This window comes from Peromyscus leucopus, chromosome 20, assembly GCF_004664715.2.
Source record: "Peromyscus leucopus breed LL Stock chromosome 20, UCI_PerLeu_2.1, whole genome shotgun sequence".
Classification (NCBI taxonomy): Eukaryota; Metazoa; Chordata; class Mammalia; order Rodentia; family Cricetidae; genus Peromyscus; species Peromyscus leucopus.
In genome coordinates, this window is record NC_051080.1 from 64,340,720 (window position 1) to 64,361,940 (window position 21,221).

At 45.9% G+C, this 21,221-nt stretch overlaps 1 protein-coding gene across 1 annotated transcript in view; it reads right to left on the minus strand.

Moving 5' to 3' along the window:
• Positions 1-261: 261 nt before the first annotated feature.
• The window catches only part of Fbxo32 (F-box protein 32), a 43,378-nt gene continuing 22,418 nt past the window's right edge, over positions 262-21,221 (minus strand). The window contains exons 5-9 of the mRNA XM_028871885.2: positions 15,871-15,964; positions 14,909-15,093; positions 7,413-7,595; positions 5,883-6,026; positions 262-3,980 (exon numbers count right to left, since the gene is read on the minus strand). Of these exons, the coding sequence (XP_028727718.1) occupies positions 3,891-3,980; positions 5,883-6,026; positions 7,413-7,595; positions 14,909-15,093; positions 15,871-15,964 (696 nt within the window). The 3' untranslated portion in view covers positions 262-3,890. The remainder of the gene's footprint in view (positions 3,981-5,882; positions 6,027-7,412; positions 7,596-14,908; positions 15,094-15,870; positions 15,965-21,221) is intronic.

A 21,221-nucleotide genomic window follows, 5' to 3' on the forward strand; every position in this document is an offset into this window, starting at 1 on the left:
AAGGTGGTTTTGTTGTTTGTTTTGTTGTTTTCTGTTTCAGCAAAGCAGAGAAGGAAAACACAGAATTTAAAGGAATTACTACCTTGTTTGTTGAAGCCATAGATGGCCCATGATATATCAAAGTAAGATCCCTGTGTCTGCCCAGAGGTTCAGGGTGTTTGAGTCTGTTTAAGCACTGATGGGTTTCAAGCCAGCATCCAGTCAGAAGAGATGGTTCACAGACTCAGATAGTTGGAAACAGATTAAAAACAACAACAGATGTCAGCATAGAAAATGATAGTTTAGTTAAAAAATGCACACATAAAATTACAGTCAAAAATTCACACATAAAACTTAGAGTGTTTGCATAGCAAGATGTTATTGCCCTGCAGCCAGGCAGAAAAACATAAACCCAGGTGCATGTTTTATAATAAACATTGTTTTGAATGCCGAGAACCATATACTGCTAAACGCCTCTTGTGATGATTTATCTCTCTGTGAATCATACCAATCGCTTAGACAAATCAAATCCCCAGCCTTTGCTCTTCCATGTAAAACAATAAAAACAAGGAGTCTATGTCCACAGCAAGCACCTCATGGGGAAGGGTTTGTGAGACCACAAGGATGAGCCACCCACTAGCTGGCTTTCCCAGTCAAAAGTAGATCGGCTCTTTGGCTGAAAGCTTTTGCAGAGGAAGTATCTTGTCCAAACCACTTTCATCTGAAATCGATCATCACTAGCCAGAAAGCCTCTCCCAGCTGATGGGCTGTGGACCCCACCTTGGAACTGCTGATCCTTTCTGCTACCCTTCCCTTCCATTCAACGGATGCACCTGTTCCCTCAACAGTGGGGAGTCATGACATGGTCTAGTGTCACTGGGTTTATTTTTTTTCTTTTGCTGGCTCTTGCGATAAGAGGAGCATTCCTAAACTTTATATGGAATGGTTCTCCCTGTTCAGAGACTCAGCTGACTGCTCTCAAATGTTTTGAGTCACTATTACCCTGGGTTTGCTCAAATGGCTCGGACAGAACCTTTTCCTTCTCTTGCTGTCTGAATGACTTCGGAGTGGGCATCTCTAGTCCTGCTTTACAACACGCAAAGGAGGGACAGGAAGGTACAGTAGAGAGAAAGCACATATTTTTTTTCCTTTGTGTTGGAAAAATTCTTCTAGCAATTTCTAGAGCCACACCCCTCTTGCTTTTGTAGCAGCAGTTCTGGGTCAGGGATTCTTAGTTTTTGTGTTGGAGGTCTGGGAGTCCTGGGTGGGTTTGCCAAGAGGAATTCTATAGACTATACATGTCCTAGGAGCAAAAAGTTTTGAACTCTGGTTACTTGTATGTGAGGCTCTGGCCGTGGCCTAATATGGACATCTTGCCTGCTCTTCTCTCCCCGACTCTCCTCCCCGCACAGACCATCAAGATACATCATTTCTACTCCCCGCCCACTCCCTCTCCACCTGCCACATCCTTCCTAGTTTCTACTAACCAATGAAAGGGACCCATCCATGTTCCTTTTTTCTTTTTCATTCTTAAAAAATCAATCCTTCGGTTGTGTCACATACCAATGACACCAAGGTTCCTGGAGAATCTGCAGGCACCTAGTCAACATTCCGAAAGGCTCTGACCTCACTGCTAGGGGCCAGGGCCATTTTACACAGGGGCAGGTTGGTGCCTGGGGCATGCATGATATAGGCCTTTGCACATTGCTGACACTCTCCACGAGACCGCTCATCGGTTTTCTGCTGGCAGTCCAGAGCAGGCAAAGTTGCTGGGACTGTGAACTCACAAGTTCCCAACAACCTTCCATCTCTAAACCACACGGCAGAGCAGTGGCGACAGGCTGATGAGAACGCGTGAAAGACCACAGCCCCCGACCCTAGCAGTATCACTCAGAATCGCTGTGTCCAGTGCTTTTCACAGCACCGGCAGACCCAGCTCCACCCCACATCTTTACAGAAGGCGAGCCGGTGTAGACAGTCTGACAATTATGGAAAAAGTGTCTGTCTGTCTGTCTGTCCCTTCCTTCCTTCCTACCTTTCTTTTTTTCTTTCTTTTCCTTCATAGTCCCAGCCCTACATTCTTAATGTAAAAATCATTCTGGGGAGAAGAGTTTAAAAAAAAAAAATAGAACAAATAGAAAACCCTTACAGGTTTGAACTCTCTAAAGTTCAACTTTATACATCAACTCTTGTTCTTTTACATTTCCCTTTTTGCATTACGGGCCTCTAAATTCAACTTAATTTGCCCCTCAAGGATGAAGGAAGTATGGAGAACTTCCGGTGTTAAGGGCAGAGACTGCCAATCAGGAAGCCCTGCAGACTCCATCTGTCTCACAGTACTGACTATCACCAAAGGAAGAGGCATTGACTGTCCCTTGTTCCTGTGTATGCTCGGCCATCTTTCCTCTCCTCCAAGGACCACCCCAAGCATCAATGCTTCAGGTTACACAATACCTTACTTAACATTTATATGGAACAAATTCCTATTTCTGCTTCTTTGCCAAGGACATGCATAGTGGCAGTTTTATTTGGAGATTAAAAAAAAAAAAAAGCAAATACAACTGCAAATGTATGTACATTGTAGAAAAGCAACAATCTATAAAAAGTAAAAAATAACATTTTCCCCACCCCAGGAATTAACTCCTGAAGTCCTGAGATTTGCTTTCTTCCACAGTGTTCATATCTCTGCTTTGCAAGACCCCCAGGGATCCTTTGTCTTTTAACTCTTTCTTTTAACTCAGTCCTGAAACAAGTTTAAGATGAACTCATCTCTCTATCTGGCTGGAACTCCAGGCTTCCTTTTAAATCATGCTTGTGAAAAGTCCCAGTTCAGGATGACTCAAGTTTGATGGTGGACCTAAAGAACAGAAAGAGCCTCGGCTCATTACCCTGCCAAGGGGAAGCAGCAGCTATCAGAATGTTTAATTGGCTGGTGTGGAAAGTGTGTGTCTCTCAAGCCTCAGGTCTTGGGTGCCACTATGTTCACAGACATTCACTAATCCATGAAGATACCCGAGGAAGTCCAGACAAGCCCAGAAGTTAATTAGAAGAGGGTAGAGTTCAATCAGAAGTGCCAAGCCTTCACATCTACAGGTGCCTAATTCTAGCTCTCCATGACTTCTGCTGGAGCTGTTCTTAAGCTAGCCTTTCAGTTCCCTGCATGAGCTACAACATGGAAGGAAAACAATGTGTAGATACTGGAGAGGAGAGGGCAAAGGAAGTCAGAACCAAGAAGAAGGTTTTTTTTTTTTTTTCCTAATTCGTTCCCATCTTAGATCACTTTATAGATGAAAGAACTTACATGAAACACAGACATTGCCTGCTAGATAACGTATGCTGCCAGAGAGCACTCTATGCTTTTAGAGGTAGACCATTGTGTGGCATCTTCGTAGGATAAGGCCTTATGTATGCCCCGTGCAGGATTCAGATGGGTGGACTTCTTTGCCTGTTCAAAACCCCAGATCCAAACCCAAAGCCCAAGGACTTCTCAACTGTAGCATTCTTTTCCTCCTTCCTTACGTCTTAACAACATGATCACATTGTAAACAGGGTGTTCTATCTTGTGTTTGAGTTTTGCATTTTTCTTCCTAGGGAACTAGGAAGTATCCATGAACATCAAGAGGACTCCATTTTCATGGCAGACTTAAGAGTTCTTGCCTTTATAGTCTTGCTGGCGAATTGTTAGGGGGGAAAAAAGTCTTATTTACAGTATCTCTGCTTTTCCGTACCAGTTCTAATGTGAAGTTCACATTTGTAAGTTCCCATTGGCAACTGCGTTTCTTCTCAGTGACTTCGCTCAGAAGTGTCCAGCCAAGGCTTAAAATGTACACTATTTACAGACCAAGTCATCTGAACTCGCAGCCATCTCTCTGATCAGCAGGGCCTTGTGAGGTGCCGTCTCGGGCTGGGATTCAGAACTTGAACAGGTTGATGAAGTCTTGGGGGGAAAGCGAGACAGAGCAGCTCTCTGGGTTGTTGGCTGTGCACGGATGGTCAGTGCCCTGGAATGGAGAGCACTGGGGTTAGAGCTGAGTTCTCAGTGGCAGCTAGCTCCCTGGCTCTGCAAGGCATTGCTCAGTCTCTTAGCTGCCCTCTGTGAAGAATGCCGCGGCAGGGGCTGGAGAGGTGCCTCGGCGTTAGGAGCATGCACGGCTCTTGCAGAGGACCGGTCTTGTCTCTGGGTCAAGCGGCTCACAACCACCCCTGACTTCAGCTCCAAGGTATCTGAGACCCTCTTCCAGCCTCTGCAGGCACTGCTCTCATAGGTGCATAACATAAACATGTAACGCATGTTTACAATAGATAAAAAAAAAAACCAATAAATCTTAGGAACAAAAGAATGTCACCGACATTTAAAGAAATGCTCAACATCCTTAATCATCAGAGAAATGCAAATCAAAACGACTCTGAGATACCACCTTACACCGGTCAGAATGGCTACAATCAAAAACACCAATGACAGTCAATGTTGGAGAGGATGTGGAGCAAAGGGAACACTCCTCCACTGTTGGTGGGAATGTAAGCTTGTACAACCACTGTGGAAATCAGTATGGTGGTTTCTCAGAAAATTAGGAATCGAACTACCTCAAGACCCAGCCATCCCACTCTTGGGCATATACCCAAGGAATGCTGATTCATACCATAAAGATACATGCTCAGCTATGTTCATAGCAGCATTATTTGTAATAGCCAGAATCTGGAAACAACCTAGATGCCCATCAATGGAAGAATGGATGAAAAAAATGTGGTACATATACACAATGGAGTACTACTCAACAGAGAAAAACAATGAAAGCATGAAATTTGCAGGCAAATGGGTGGAACTAGAAAAAATCATCCTGAGTGAGGTAACCCAAACCCAGAAAGACAGTCATGGTATGTACTCACTCATAAGTGGATTCTAGATATAAAATAAAGAACAATCAGACTACAAAAAAAAAAAAAAAAAAAAAAAAGAATGTCACCGAATTCGGGGGGGGGGGGTGAGGAAAGAAGTGGATGAGAAGAGTGACTGGTATGTGACTATGAGGACCTGTGTTGGGATTCCCAGTACCCATCTAAAAGTTGGGTATGGAAGCATGCATTTTATAACCCTAACACTGGGGGGGGGGGGGTGAGAGAGAGACAGAGAGGTCCCTGAAGTTCATTGGCTGGCTAGTCTAGCCAATCTGGTGAGCTCCAGGTTCAGTCTTTTTTAAAAAAAAAAAAAAAAAAAAAAAAAGGTAGTGATCTATTGAGGAAGAAGGAGACTGTGACCTCAGGCCTCTACACTCATGTGCTCATATGTGCACCTACACATACATGTGCATACGCAAACGCATCCACACATACTACTCCTCCCTAACCCCCCCCCCAAAAAAAAGGAATTCCACAGCACGGAGAAGCTAATGAATTAGTCTATATATTTGCCTATATATTCACCTGTGTGCACACAAAGACTATGTGGAGAATGGGTTTCAGAGACAGATCGGCATAAGGGCAGAGGAAATGAAGGGACACGAGGTCTTTGAGTTCTCTTCCCTGTCCAAGGGCTGGATGAGTTTTATTCTCCCTTGGGTTGAGGGCTGAGAAAGGAAGGAACAGGGAAGATCTGGCCTCTTGTTGCTGGCACCGTAGGCTCTTAAGGACCTGGGCTCCTCAGGGGAATTGGGGCTGAAGCAGAGGCCTCGGAAGAGCACTGTTTAAAGACCTGCTCCTCACAGCCTGCTCTGTTTTTGCAGCCCAGGAGTGGCCATGCTCCCGGTCAGCTGGGTCCTTCTCTGTCAATTATCAATCAAGGAAATGCCACACAGACTTGCCCATAGGCCAATTTGGTGGGGACGTTTTCTACACTGAGGTTCCCTTTCTCAAAAGGATGCTCGCCAGCTTGTGTCACGTGGACACCAGCCCACAGGGACACGTACCTTCCAGGAGAGAATGTGGCAGTGTTTGCAGAGCTGCAGGGTGTCTCCATACTGCTCTCGCCTGGGGTAACACCGGATCAGCTTAAAATACATCTTCTTCCAATCCAGCTGTCCCTTGTCAGACAAGATCAATCGCTTGCGGATCTGAAGATCAAACGGAGAAAAGTCATTTCAGGAGAGTTCACCAGGAGGATGTTTTGGGGTTTTCTGGTTCTGAAGATCTGCTCCCACTCTTTCCCCCATATTTTAATATGGACCCTATAACACCCAGGGGAGAAAACTGTCAGGCTGGAGCACAGCACTTTCTTAGCTCTCCACCCTTAGTCAGCACCGTTTAACCGGCTTTCGGAAGAAACAGGTAGCTGTATTTTCCTAGTGACTGCTTCTATGGTGCCTTTGACTGGTCCTTCAAAGCTTAGGCCACGCCCATAAGCCACTTCAATCTTTTCTTTGCTGTAGCCCTGAATGATTATTTCTAGGAAGACGCAGTGATGAGCACCAGGGCTCGGTTTTATTTTACGTTTCAGTGTCAGTGGCTCCATGAAAAGAACCTGTTGAATGTGAAGAGAGACCTTGCATACTTGCATCCTAGGTCTTAAAGGTCCTCGTGGCCACGCCCCAGGGGCATGTACCTCCAGGTCCTAGGCAGGTGTAACAGCTACGTGCTATCTCACTAGGGGTGGTGCTTCAGGGCATGGTTCAAACATCCACCCACACATCAATGCACGTCGTCGGAAGAAATTGGAAAAACCACCCTCAAGTGGTGTGATGAGGAACAGGTTTATAGGGCATCTGCAGGGCCAATTCAGCTATCTCACCCCAAGACTCATTTCACTAGTTTGAATACAACAGTTGGTCACTGGTGTGGCCTTAACCTCTTCACCTGTTTGATGTGGACATGACAACATCTACCCTTCCTGGGTTGGGAGGCTAAAAGCAAATAATGTTCATAATAGTGCTTGACTACAAAGCACCAGAAAAATGACTTTTTATATTTATTTAAGAAAAGAGGCAATACCAATTTGTGAAATGTTGGGGTGAGCCATAAATGTAATTTGGGTCAAGGATTTATTTTTTTTCCCCTTATCAAGACAATGTCGGCAGTAACGAGGAACCAAAAAGCAAAACACACACAATGGCTTAGGAACGCCTTACACCACTGGTTCTCAACCTGTGGGTGGAGACCCTGTTGGGGGTCCAACTACCCTTTCACAGGGGTAGCCTCAGATCATCAGAAAACACAGACATTTATATTGTGATTCATAACAGCAGCAAAACGACAGCTGGGAAGTAGCAACGAAAAAAATTCTATGGTTGTGTGTGTGTGTGGGGTCACTGCCATACGAGGAACCGTACTGAAGGGTCTCAGCGTTAGGAAGGCTGAGAAGCCCTGCTTTAGACCGTTGCTTTCTAGAAAACCAGGAAGTCCTGGAGGCGGGCAGCCCCACTGCATGCTGGAGAAGGATGGGTCTCCTCAGAGTAAGGGCAGACCAGGGAGCACGAGGGAGCAGACCACTAGGCTTCACTGACCTGCCGCTCGGAAAAGTGGTACTGGCAGAGCCTCTTCCACAGCAGCCGGTCCTCACTGAGCACGTGCAGGTCTGGGGCCGCCTGGCCCAGGCTGACCAGGTCCCGCCCGTCGCTCAGCCTCTGCATGATGTTCAGTTGCAGGCACACAGGCAGGTCGGTGAACGTGAGGCCTTTGAAGGCAGGCTGCAGAGAGAAGGCCGGATGATAAGCCGGGTGCTAGAGAGAAGAGCCATTTTCCAGGATGCCACTGGCCCCTCCCTGGTCCTCTAAGCTCAAGCTGGCTTATCACCAGCTAGAGTCTCGAAGCAGTGATGCTCCCTGTCTTACAAGCAGAAGCAGGACCCATGGCAGAGCCTCTAGAGGACAGCCTGGAGTGTTGTGTCTTGACTGACTGTAACCTGCAGGCTTTCCCTGTGTATGCAAGCTTCTGATCTAAAAAACTCTCTAAACAGCACATGCTGTGCTGGATTCTTCTATTATTTCTCTCTCTCTCTCTCTCTCTCTCTCTCTCTCTCTCTCTCTCTCTCTCTCTCTCTCTCTCACACACACACACACACACACACACACACACACACACACAGGATTTCTCTGTATAACCTGGCTGTCCTGGATCTCACTCACTCTTTAGACTAAGCTATCCTGGAACTCTAGAGATCCATCTGCCTCTCCTCCCCAAGGGCTGGGATTAAAGGTGTTCACCACCATCATCCTGCTATATTTTTCTTTATTCTTGAGAATTTCATGTAAGTATACAAAGAAATATGATACTATTTATCCCATTTCCCTCCTCTAATCTCCCTGTACCCAACAGGTCCCTTCCAACTTCATGTCCTTTTTAATAAAAGATTTATTTTTATTGTAGGTGTATGATTGTTTGTCTACATATATGTAAACACACCATGTCCATGCCTTGTGCCTGTAGAGGTCACAAGAGGGCGTTAAATCCCCTGGAACTGGAGTTATGGATGGTTATGAGCTGCCATATGGGTGTTAGGAACTAAACCCAGGTCCTCTGCAAGGGCAGCAAATGCTCTTAACCACTGAGCCATCTCTCTAGCCCCTCATGGTTTTTTGTTTGTTTGTTTTGACAACCCTCTCAGTCCAATTAATGCGGCCCATATGTGTGTGGGTGGGGCCATACCCTGGAGCACGGGAACATACTGGATTTTTGTGTTTGTTAACTTCACTGTTCAACTGCAAGACTCACGACTTTCCCAAAGTGCCACTGCCCTGATGGATAGCTCAGGCAGACACCTGACCTCCCATCTCACGGTCCTCTGTGATTCCAGATTGTTCCATTTCAGTGTACTCTCTGGTACCCAAACCATTTTCTTGCCTATCTCTGCACAAAGCCCTCACCCACCTGGCCTTCTCTCGTCTCTCAGACCCACTTCAAACCCATTTCTGTTGGGCATGGTGGCACACACCTTTAATTCCAGCACTTGGGAGGTAAAGAGGAGGATATCTGTGTGTTCATGGCCAGCCTGGTCTACAGAGCAAGTTCTAGGACAGTCAGGGCTACACAGAGAGAACCTGTCTGGAAAAAACAAAAACCAAATACCGAACAAAGACAACAAAACAAAACTCAACCATGTCCTCTGACCACCTTTTCGGCTTATGTATTTCCCTTAGGTCACTGCACCTTCTCCGAACTCCTACCAGCTCCTTCAGTGACTCTGCAATGCGCACCCCCTCCACCTGCTTCTCTGCATGCGGTGGTTTGAAAGAAAATGGTCCCCAAAGGGAGTGGCACTATTAGGTGTGGCCTTGTTGGAGGAAGTGTGTCACTGTGGGGGTGGGCTTTGAGGTCTCTTTTTCTCAAGCTTCCCTCAGTGTGTCAGTCAACTTCCTGTTGCCTGCAAGATGTAGGACTCTCAGCTCCCAGCACCACGTCTGCCTGCACGCTGCCATGTTCCCCGCCATGATGATAATGGACTGAACCTCTGAAACTGTAAGCCAGCCACCCTCAAGTAAATGTTTTCTTTATAAGAGTTGCCGTGGTCACGGTGTCTCTTCACAGTAATAGTAACCCTAAGACACTGCACAACCCCCTTCCCTTAAGAAGCACTGAATGGAACATTCCTTTCCGAACCTAAAGTCCTGACAACAAGGAGTTTGCTTTGTTTCACGGCTGTGCCCTGGTGTCCAGAGTGTTTGGCACATCGTAAGCACTCAGTAAATAGTAGTACCACATGTGTGCTTGGTGCCCATGGAGATCAGAAGAGGGCATCGGATCCTCTGCAACTAGAGTCACAGATGGTTGTGAGCCACCATGTGGGTGGTGGGAATGGAACCCCGCTCTTCTGCAGGGCAACAGTGCTCTTCACTGCTGAGTGATCTCTCTTGTCCCTCCAGGGAATGTTTTAAAAGGTGCTCATTTGCATGTAATATACACCTGCAATCAACTTCGGGCTTCTGAAGGAACTTCCACTATACCCCCAAGCCTTTTCTTATTTTAAAAGGTGATGATCTCAAGATTATCTCACCTAGACCTACATCCTTGAAGGCAGGACCTAGCTGGGAGGCCTTGGAGACCAGTCCAGCACAACACAGCCCTTGCGGCCCTTACCGCGGACAGGTGCAGAACTGCGCAGGGGGAAAATAAGACTCTTGGAATAGAGATTATTTTTCTCTCAGATTTCTGGGGGAGAACCTGTGGGAAGCACAGCAAAGCCCAAACACATGAGGGAATCCAGGGGCTACATGGTACCAGTCTCATTGGGATTCCAAGCATCACTCAGCCTCGGCAATCACCTGAGTCCCTGGTAGGCAAGACAGGCATTGGTGGGAAAATGGGGCCCAGGAGGAGGATTTAATGGGGACTGTTGAGAAGAATGGGCGTGGCATGGGAGGAACTCAACATGGGCAAACGGCAGATCCAAATGGCATCCTGGGAAGCCTGGGTCTCAGTTTCCCCAGCTCCCAAAGACTGTGTTTAGAATACTGAAGATCCCTCTGGTGTTAATGATCTCGGCCCTGCAGCGGCTCAGGCCTTCTGTTTCATCAGAAGTGTCAGCGAGTTGACAATTTTTACTGCTCACTTCTACCCTGGGGCTGTTGGGCTGAACTCCATTTGTTTACAACATTCAGGACTCGGTGTGACCCCAGAAAGCCCTCTACCTATTTGTCATTTATCATCTGCTGTTGATCATATGAGCTAATAAAACTGCCATGGGATTTTCTTCTTGTTTCCAGCACTTCAAAGCCTCTGCTCTTTTTGGTTAAAACTCCCAGGCCAATTATTACATTAACTCCTATTAAAGGCAAGTCGGCTTGGCCGAGTTTGCCTTGTCAAATTTTCAAACCTGAACTTTTCCAAAACCCTTGCCCAGACCTCATGCCAAGCCCTGACTCCTGATAAACGGTTAACTGCTTGCATGCCTTCTTCCTTTCGAACATAAACACGTAAAGGGAGAAATATGTCACCCCTGCAGCAGCCTCCGCCAACCATTTGAGTAAACTCCACGTGTGTCTACCCCAGCCCCCATTTTCCAAACCACTGCTTTGCCCACAGCACTACAATTATATTTTATTTTTCTCCCCTACAAACCAGTTCTCTTTAACTCTGTCCTTCATCCTTTATTATTATAGGAATTACATTTGCCAATAAAAATGGGCTTGGAAGAATTAGATATGAGGATTTCTAAGGCAAACAAGGTTATATGCTAGCTAGGACAACAGCGGCAATTTGTGGGCTGACAGGGAAGCGCTTACAATGAAAGTCACTTTAATATTTTCATGGATCAACATACTTTTCTTCCTGACAAATATAAAAATATCCAGACTGAAGTAATTAGAGTATTCTTGCTCTCTCCCCGCCCCCCTCCCGACCCCCAGGATCTTAAAGCCCAGGCTGATTTCAGATTTTTTTTCTGTAGTTGAGCATGACCTTGAACTCCCCATTCTCCTGCCTCCACGTCCCTAGTGTGCTGCGATTACAGGCCTGAGTCACCAAGCACCATAAGAGCTGAGGCTCTATGTGGGAAGCTCCTCTGTACAGCTCTCAGAGCTATATAATTCAGAGCCCCCTAGTGGGTCCAGGAGGGGACAGAGTGGAGAAAGGATCTGTACAGCCCTCTGTCAGCAGCCTGTTCTGGAGTCTGACGTCGGACCTCCTGGTATAGAGGCCCCAACACAATTACACTCTGCCCTCCATGTTCTCGGTTTCTACATCCTTGAGTTCAGTGAACCACAGATGGGAAAATACTGAGAAAGAAATGCATCTGTACTGACTGCATAGAGACTTTCTCTTGACCTCATGTCCCATGCACAGAGCATCCTGTGAGGTATTAAAATTGGGCTAGAGATGATTTGCAGTGCAGAGGAGGATGCATGTAGGCTAAGCATAGTCACTAGGCCACTGTATAGAAGACACTTGAGCATCTATAGCATCTGGGGGATCCTTGGGGCATCTTTGAATCTACCCTCTGTGGATACTGAAGATGATTTTTCTTATTTACAAAACAAGGAAATGAGTATCTTGCAGTGTGCCTGGGTAGAAGAGATGAGACAATGCATGGAAGTACTTAGCACAGTGCCCAGTAAATTTCAGTCATTTGCCCTAATTACAATGAATTACTAGATAAGTTAATTATCCCATGGGAGGGACTTACAGTGTGTGTGTAGACAAGCCCTTGATCATAACACCTAATGCACCTATAATAACGCTGACTACATACCAGGCCCTGTTCCAGCTGCTGTCTGGAGACCAGTTTATGCAACCTCATGCCTACGTTAAATCTCACACAGGGATATGAGATGGGCATGTCTGCCTCTGTTTTCCAAATGAGGAAAGCAAAGCATGGGGAGACTGAGTAACTGTCTGAATCTTGCAGTTGGTAACTTATCACTGTCATCCATAACCTAGGACACTATTCTCCAATCATGCTCTCCGGAACCCTGAACATGTCCTTCCGCAGGCAGGTTGGTGGGGAGCTGTCTCTTCAAATGAACATTCATCTCTTCAAGCAAAATCTACTGACTGCTTGTGCCAGATATAGAGGAGAAGATGACAATGTCTTTTCCTCTGGAGATTATAGAGCAGTGGATGGAGACAGATGTGTTTGTGCCCAAGATCCTTTCAGCCAGTCAGAACGGATCTGAAGAAGACTGTGCGTTAGGGGTTGTGAGAGATGGGATGAGGGGCTGGAGATATGGCTCAGCAGGTGGTCAAGAGCACTGGCTGCTCTCAGAGGACCTGGTTCAATTCCTAGCACCCACATAGCAGCTCACAACGGTCTGTAACTTCAGTTCCAGGGGATCTGACACCCTCACACAGACATACATGCAGGCAAAAATACCAATACACATAAAAATAAGTAAATCTTTTTTTTTTTAAGAGAGATGGGATGAAGCAGGAAGACTGTGAGTCACAAGGCCCTGAGGTAGTGCGTAGAGAAGTGTGGGGTTCTACTGGAGTACCTCAAGCAGATGTGAGAGGGAGATGAGCTTCAGGGTTGGCTCTCTTCTGCAGAGGATTTCATTGGATTAAAAAGTTTGATTGATGGCTGGAGAGATGGCTCAGCGGTTAAGAGTACTGGCTGCTCTTCCAGAGGACCCAGGTTCAATTCCCAGCAACCACATGGTGGCTCACAACCATCTATAATGAGATCTGTTGCCCCCTTCTAGCCTGCAAGCATATATACAGACAACACTGTATACATAATAAATAAATAAATCTTAAAAAAAAAAGTTTGATTGATGAGTATATAAATAATTGGAAAAAAACCAGATGGGAAAAAGTTTGGAAACCACCAATATTAAGCATGCTTTGCCATTTTAGGGCTCATTCGTCCCAGCTTCTGACTTTAGCCTGATTGCTGTGTAGGCTAATAATAATTACAGTGGCTGCCTTTCAAGAGTGTCTGGGGGCCAACTAAGGGGGGTTTTAAGGAAGTAAGGTCACAGAAGTGCAAGGATTGGGAGATCGGGGTAGGAGACACACTCATTTGAGGTGGTCAGAGGGAACACAGCTCAGGGCAAGCATGACCAGTTAAATGAATGCTCCAAAGTTGCTAGAAGAAAGATGTCCTTGGAACAAATGAGCCTTGTTTGTTTCTATCACTGGCTGGGAATTTTCTCTGAGGAATAAGACAGGAAGTATTCAGTCCAGGCCATAGAGAATGCTGGAAATCAGGTAGCAGGTCTACGTGAGCTTTCTGTGAGAGAAGAACGGAATTCTGGTTCTAAATGTACATTGTTAAGCTATGTCTCTAATTCAGAGATGAGACTGGATAAAATTATTAAAACTATACTGTTCATAATAAATGCTTAATTTTCTTAAAACCATCCAACAATGGGGATAATTTCTGAAAGATGACCTACATTTGGGCTCTGCTCAGCTCTCTGCATGCGTGTGTTTGCAGGCACGTGCATGTGTGTGCAAGTACATGAGCATGTGGGTGTGTACGGGGAATGGGGGTGGAGGGGTGGGGTTATAGCCTAAGTAACTTCAAGGATGCCATGGAACTAGAGGATTCTAATTACTCCTTCTGCTGCAGAATTTAAGAAACCAAGGTGCCGGAAACAAAACAAAACAAAACAAAAAAAATTCACTGTAAAGAAAGAATGTGCTTTTTGGAAACGTCGCAGAGCAAGGTAATTGTCTGGCGGCTTTGTCACGGGGCTTTCTGCTTGTCACCTTCACCTGATACATGGTGCAGTTCCAAACGGTGTGGGTCCCGGAAGCCACTTAACCAGCCCAGTGTGTGATTAGATAAGTAGCCAAGTGTTGTGTGAGTTTCCTGAGTGTGCCTGTCTGTTAGTGAGCCCTGAGAGATTACTCCAGCAACATTCACACGGTTCCGTGTGTGCCTTCGTCTCCCCCCTCACCGTTAAGAGGATGGGAGCCAACAGGGAGTGTGTATTCTGAAAGCCCAAAGAAATGTCTGATCCATGAAGCCATATGCTGGTTGGTAATCCACAGGCTTTGGATGAGTCTTGCTTAGTTATCATTTTCGTGACATGCATGCTCAGGCGTGGTTCAAAGGTGTCCTTTGTCATCACTACCATTAAATGGGACTGAAATTCTAAAAGGCTGGTGGTACCAGTTCTCCAAGCCACTGTCTTCTGGGTTCTATTGTGCTGAAGGCGGCGTTCCCAATCCCCAAGCAGCTCATTCTTTTTGAGGAAATGAGCGGAGAGCACCCCCAGGCGTCACTGAAGACGTCAGCGGACAGCCAGCATCCCTCCCCCATAGCTATGTTCCCGTGTTTGTTTGTTTGTTTGTTTGTTTGTTTGTTTGTTTTTTGCATGAAGCTTCAGCAGGCTGTCACCTTTCACATTCCTTCCACCTGTTTTGCCAAGTTCTTCTCCCCACCCCACCCCCTTTATCAGGATGCCCCTCCTACCACCTTCCACCCTCCAGCACAGAGGATGAGATGTCCAATCGGAAGCGACCAGCTCCTGCATCACCAGAGTGGACTTTATGCCCTGGAGTTCTGCTCAGTGTCCTGAGTGGAGGACACCGTGGCGGGATGAGTGCGGCTTGCACCTACCCTGGTGATCTGGATGCTGCTCAGCTGCTGCTGCCAGTGCAGAATGGTCTCCATCCGATACACCCACATGTTAATGTTGCCCACCAGCACGGACTTGCCAACTCTCTGGACCAGTGTGCACAAGGATGTGTAGAGGGTCTGCAGAAGTTCCCTGATGAGTCTTATGTTTTGCTGGTCTTCAAGGACTTGAGTGGAAAGAAGGAAAATGAAGTCAATGTTATGGAAACCATGCACGTTACAAGTGGTGTTTTCTTCTTCACTGCCTGCCCCTATTACTGGGCACTGCCTCTCACTAGTGTTTTTTCTAGTCTCAGCTTATGGGTCGAGTTTCCGTTATCTAGGTCCCTCTTTGTTCTCTTCCCTTGGGTTTCTGGGGAGCTCTGTTTCCTTTGCCACACCAGTGCCAAGGGTCCTCCTGATCAGAAAGCGGCTTTTTTGTTCAGGCACTGACATATGTTTAGGTGGTCAGTGGAAGACTGCAGTTTTGGGGTTCGGAAGGTTGGGTTCTAACCCCGACTGGGCTAATCTCTTGACGATCATAGGCAGATGATCATTTCTCATATGCATCAGTTCCCCCATGTGTGAAATGACTCGGTTGAGCCAGAGGTCTAAGGTCCTTGCTGGTTCAAACAGTCTATGCCTCAATTCTGCCTTGTACATAGCTCCGTCTCCTAGGAATACAGAAGCTCCATGGTGAAGGCTAGGGTACATGTCCTCGTGGAGGAGCCAGTCAAACTTAAAGAAAGGCAAACAGATGACCCTAAAGAGAGGGCCAGAGGGCAGTGGTCTTGTTCTTTGCCAAGGGCTGAGCTGGAAGCTGGTACCCCTGGAATTCAGCTGACATTATTCATTCCCATCCACTCACATTACTTTCAATCTAGTGACATGCTACTTGATGAGAAAATCCACCTGCCTATTCCCATGCCTCTGAAAAGGGTTGGGAGAGGGTCGGGGAAGCTCACCTTTCAGCACTACTTTTTCCAAGATGTTCATGAAGTTCTTTTGGGCGATGCCACTCAGGGACGTGAGCTGTGACTTTGCTATCAGTTCCAACAGCTGTGGATAAAAATAGAAGTTGCCAGGCTTAGAATACAGGGATATTTTTCTCCTCTAATCTTCACTTTTGAGTCACATGACGTGCAGATACAGACTGACGGGAGAGGGAGAGAGAGATAAATGGCAGGCAAGGCCACCCGGCAATAAAAAGCAGATGCTCCAAGTGAAAGACAAATGCTGGTAATTCAAAACTAGGAGTCGGGCTGAATATTTAGCTGCTTTTTTTTCTTTTATATATAAAGGGTTTGGGCTTCCGCCAGGGCTAATCCATTTTATTTGGTTCTCTTTGGAAAGGAGAGCTGACAGTATTCCGGAGGGAACAGAACCTCTCATGACCTGTGAGCACAGGAACTTTGCACAGTCCCCCCCAGGGGGAACTGTTCTGCCCCGACATGAACTTTCGCCCACTGGCACCCACTGTTCTCAGGGCACCGCGAAGCTCGTGTTTGGTGACCATGTGCTTGTCCCAAGGAAGGGATGATTCTCTTCTAGACATTGTCTGCTTTTTCTTGTTCAATAAACCTGCCTGATTAGACTCCTTTGCTGCATTTACCTTTTTTTTTTTTTTTTAATAGAAAGATGGGTGTAGAGTGTGTCTATCTATTTCTTCCCGGAGACTCAAAGGAGAACCCTTGTATCTGTTAGCTTTGATGGAGTCTGATTTAAAATTTTATTTTATATATCTGAGTGTTTTGCCTAAATGTGTGTAAGTGTATTATGTGTGTGCCTGGTGCCTCTGGAGGCCGCAAGAGGACATCAGAACCCCTGATACTAGAGTTATAGTGAGTTCCCGAACAGCCAGGGCTACACAGAAAAATCCTGTCTTGAAAAACTAAACCGAGCCGAGTGGTGGTGGCACACACCTTTAATCTCAGAACTCGGGAGGCAGAGGCAGGCGGATCTTTGTGAGTTCGAGGCCAACCTGGGCTACAGAGTGAGTCCAGGAAAGGCACAAAGCTACAGAGAAACTCTGTCTCGAAAAACAAACAAACAAACAAACAAACAAACCAAAAAAAAAAAAAAAAAGAAAGAAAGAAAAAAGAAAAACCAAACCGAACTAACCAACCAAACAAAACCCCCAAAGATTCTGTTGTTGAAAATTAAAATGGCAAGGGGTCTTGGAGGTCACCTAGTTCAACCCACTTCTCAGATGAATCAGGTAAGGCTCAAGAGTATCACCAGGGCCAGGGAGAAGGCTTAACAGGTAAAGACACTTGCTGTCAAGCCTGATGGCCTGAACTTGATCTCCAAGGCACACAACAGAAGGAGAGAACTGTACGTTGTTCTCTGACCCATACACAGGCGTGCACATGTGTGTGCACACACGCAATAAATAAATGGAATAAAAAATTTAACAAAGACTTTATGAGCTATCTCACAACCCTTGAGAGGACTCAGCTGTATTTTCCCCACTTAGGAAAGTGAGAGGACACACTGTATGTTTCAAAGAACCATCACACCAAAGGTTGCTATAAAGTCAAAACAACCCATTTCATCAGAAACAGGACAAATAAAGTCCCCGAGAAACACAACACAGACTCAGGCTTAGTAATGTGGCCTTAGAAAACTAAGACCCCCAATAAGAGAGAGACACAAGAGAGGTAATAGAAGTGAGTATGATCAAAACACATCATTTACATATATGAGAATATCATAATTAATTCTTATGTGTAATTAATATATGCTAATTCTAAGAAGCAAAAGAAAGAAAAAAAGAAAACTAAGACCCCCTCACTTTGTGGACTGCTTTACCCCTAGAAAAACTTTCTCAATGGAACCTTGACTGTCTCCCATCACAAAATTAAACAGGCTCTCCTTTGAGCTGAAACAAAATTTTCAGTCTGCTTTTTTTTCCTTTTTTGGCTTTTGGCAGGGTCTCACATAGTCCAGGCTAACTTCAAACTTACTACCTAGCTAAGGATTACCTTGAACTTCTGATCCTCCGTATTCTACCTGGGGTAACTGGCTCATCCCGCCATGCTTGATTTATGAGATGTTGGGAATTAAAACTCTGGCCTTTGTGCATGCCAGGCAAGCAGCTACCAACCGAGCTCCATCCCAGCCCTAGGAAGCTTTCTGAGAGCATTTCATCGGCCCAGGCCCCCATCCGATTTCATCAATGTACTTGGATGCGGGAATCAAGGCAGAGGGAAGAAACAAAGTAAAACCCAAAAATCTGCACTGCAAAAACAAAGACAACACGAGAACACAAGAAATGAAAATAAAAGCTGGAATGCAGAGGAGGATGAACTTTGGACCCACATCCTGGGTGGTTCAGGGCACCTCCGTGACCCAGGTTCTTAGTTAAACATTTTGTCACCTGGGGACCCTGTCAAACCACACATAGAACTAGTTCCTTGAACATAATTTTACTTTAAATTGGGGGAAAAAAGTTTTAAATCTCAAATGTCTTCCTGCTGGGTTTGGTGTCTTTGGCGTGTGCAGGGGCTCTTGATGATGACGAGGAGGAGGAGGAGGAGGAGGAGGAGGAGGAGGAGGAGATGACGCTGCTGTGTTGTGCTTAGTGCTAGAGACCTAAACTTGGAAGTCAGGGGCTGACAAGAGTGACACTCACAGTCAAGGCATCAAGACACACCGGGGGGGGGGGGACGGGACGGGACGGGGGGACGGGGGACGCTCTGTCCATCCACAGTGACCACAGCCCTCTGTGCCCGTCTGGTTTAGTTCAGCCACCAATCGGCACGTGACGGTGGAAAGAGGAACACAAACCTTTCATTTTCTCCCTGAGCAGCAGGCTGTAGAAAGCCAGGCTGGGGTTTATTAATACCCAGAGCCTCACATGACCAGCATACAGCAAAGATGAAAGAAAACACAAGCTTGGAGCCTGGAGCCTGCTCCTGCAGGGCAGGCGGCTGAGCACTGTGACTCAGCTTTGGGTAGGAGGTGAGGCAGGGGGCAGCCTGCGATCAGCCAGAAATGCATCCAAAACGTGGGTGCCATGTGACCACCAGCTCCCAAGAGCGTCAGTATTAACCTTATCTAAAAAGGCACCCATCACAAGGAAAAATAAACAAATAAATAAATAAAAAGCCCTCTGCAGCAGGCCCTGACTGTGTATCTAAGACACCTCTGCAGACTGTACATTTAGGGGAAGCAGAAAGCTCTTTGGGCTGGATGATATCATCTTCCTTAACTGAGGAGGGAGAGGGGTCGAGGAGCAAATCCTGTCAACGGACAGCAGGGTGACATGTCGACTCTTCTCTCACCCTAACTGCAGAGAAAGTCCCTGCTGTCATTACTAGGCAGCTGTGGAGCCCTGGAACAGGAGAAGCAGAGTCTCTGTCGGGGTGACCTTTCCAACTGTCCTTCATGTAGCAAGAACCCCTGTGTGTGTCCACTCTGTCCTAGCGCTGAGGCAGACGACGGAGGATGACGACAAAACCCACGCTTCCCCAGACGCATGGAGCTTATCGTTTAGTCATCCAGCCCGTTTCTGTATTCTTAAGGCCAATAAAAAAGACTACCTATGGGAAACACAAAACAAAACAACAACAAAAGACTCCCTACAAGATGGTTAGGAGAATCAAGTGAGATAAAAACAAAAACTTACTCTGAGTACCAAACACAAAGTGCTATTGCCACTAACAAAATTATTCTTCTCCCCAATTCCAGTCTCTTAAGGAAGTTTAAGGTTGGCAGCTGGAGGAGCAAACTTTTGTAAAGGGCCAAGTAGTAACTTCGATCTCTCTCTCTCTCTCTCTCTATCTCTCTCTTTTTTTCTTTCTTTCTTTCTTTCTTTCTTTCTTGCTTGCTTGCTTGCTTTTGGATTTTTAGACAGAGTTTCTCTGTGTAACAGCCCTGGCTGGCCTTGAACTCACAACAATCTACGTGCTTCTGCCTCCTGAATGCTGGGATTAAAGTCATGCACCCTCACATCCAGCCAGCCCCCAAACAGTAAGTTTTAAGGTTGGGGGGTCATTCCGTCTTTACACTAAAAATGCCCTGCAACTGTAACACAAAAGCAACCACAGACAATATGTAAATCAATGTGCACCATGTGTGTATCAATAAAACTTTATTTACAAAAATCAGTGGACAGCCAGATGTAGTTCTGGGGTTACTTCTGGTACCATCATAGAGATTATAAGTGAAGGTCTCAGAGTCAAACTGTTTTGTATAATGACAGCAGCTACTTTAGAATTGTTGTGAAGATCAAACTAGTTCACCAAGCACTCACCATGTGCCAGGAGAATATACTTAGTAGCTTATTATCACCAGCTTTTCATCATAATACAGAAAAGACAGCTAGCTAAAAATTATTGCCAGGCAGAAAGGAGGGAACTACTAGGGCAAAGTACAGCTCATTTAAAGATTTTGTGTTTCAACTGCACGCACCGTCAACTAAATGCTTTCAGATTTCAATATTCCACTGCATCTTTATTGTTTGTGATGCATTTAACAGCTCTCTAATGATACAGTTCATGACTTGCAGAGATGCTCCGGCCATGAAGTCATATTTTGCTAACAACAATGGATAGTTACGTGCAGAGATGGCACGACACAGTTCACCTCTATGGTCTCAGTTTTCAATGACAAAGAGGTTAAGTTCCCAATTTGACAAACGAGGACACTAAGGCTCAGAGCTGTCAAGTAGCAACAGTAAATTGGGGAGCCAATACTTGAGTCCAGATATGTCTAACAGAAAGCATGTCTTTCTGTAGCATTCAGGACTCCCACTGTGAAGGATAATCAACAATTTGACCAAATTGTATTCTAACAATTGTAGCAATATCATGACTTGTTATTGTGTGGGGAAAGAATCTGGAAATTTTATATCAACAGTGTGCTCTGATTGGTGATCAGCTTCCATGCCGAGGTGAAAGAATGCCCAGAAAATATTCTAACACATTTAGAAAGAGGCAAAGGCTTTGGGTTAACCTCTTATATCCATACAATTCCACTGCCAAGAACCAGCAGGTAGTGTCATGTGATGTTAACAATGATGGTGATGAATCTATCATTTTTGTTGTTAAGAGCCATTTGCCCAAGAGAGTAGGTTTGTATCCAGTAATTTGTTTACCAAGACGGTCGAGCCAATTGGATCTTTTGCCCTTAGCCACAAGAGAAGTGGGGAGTAGAGGAAAATGTCTCATTTGGAAGTAGCTGTTTTCTGCCGGGCAAATTTTAGCTCAGGTGCCAGTAATTTGTGGCTGTGTTGAAAGTGAGGTAGAAGGTGAAGAGGAACAGGGAATCAAGCTGTAGGCTGCCCCGGAATGCCATGGTGTCATTGTGAGTG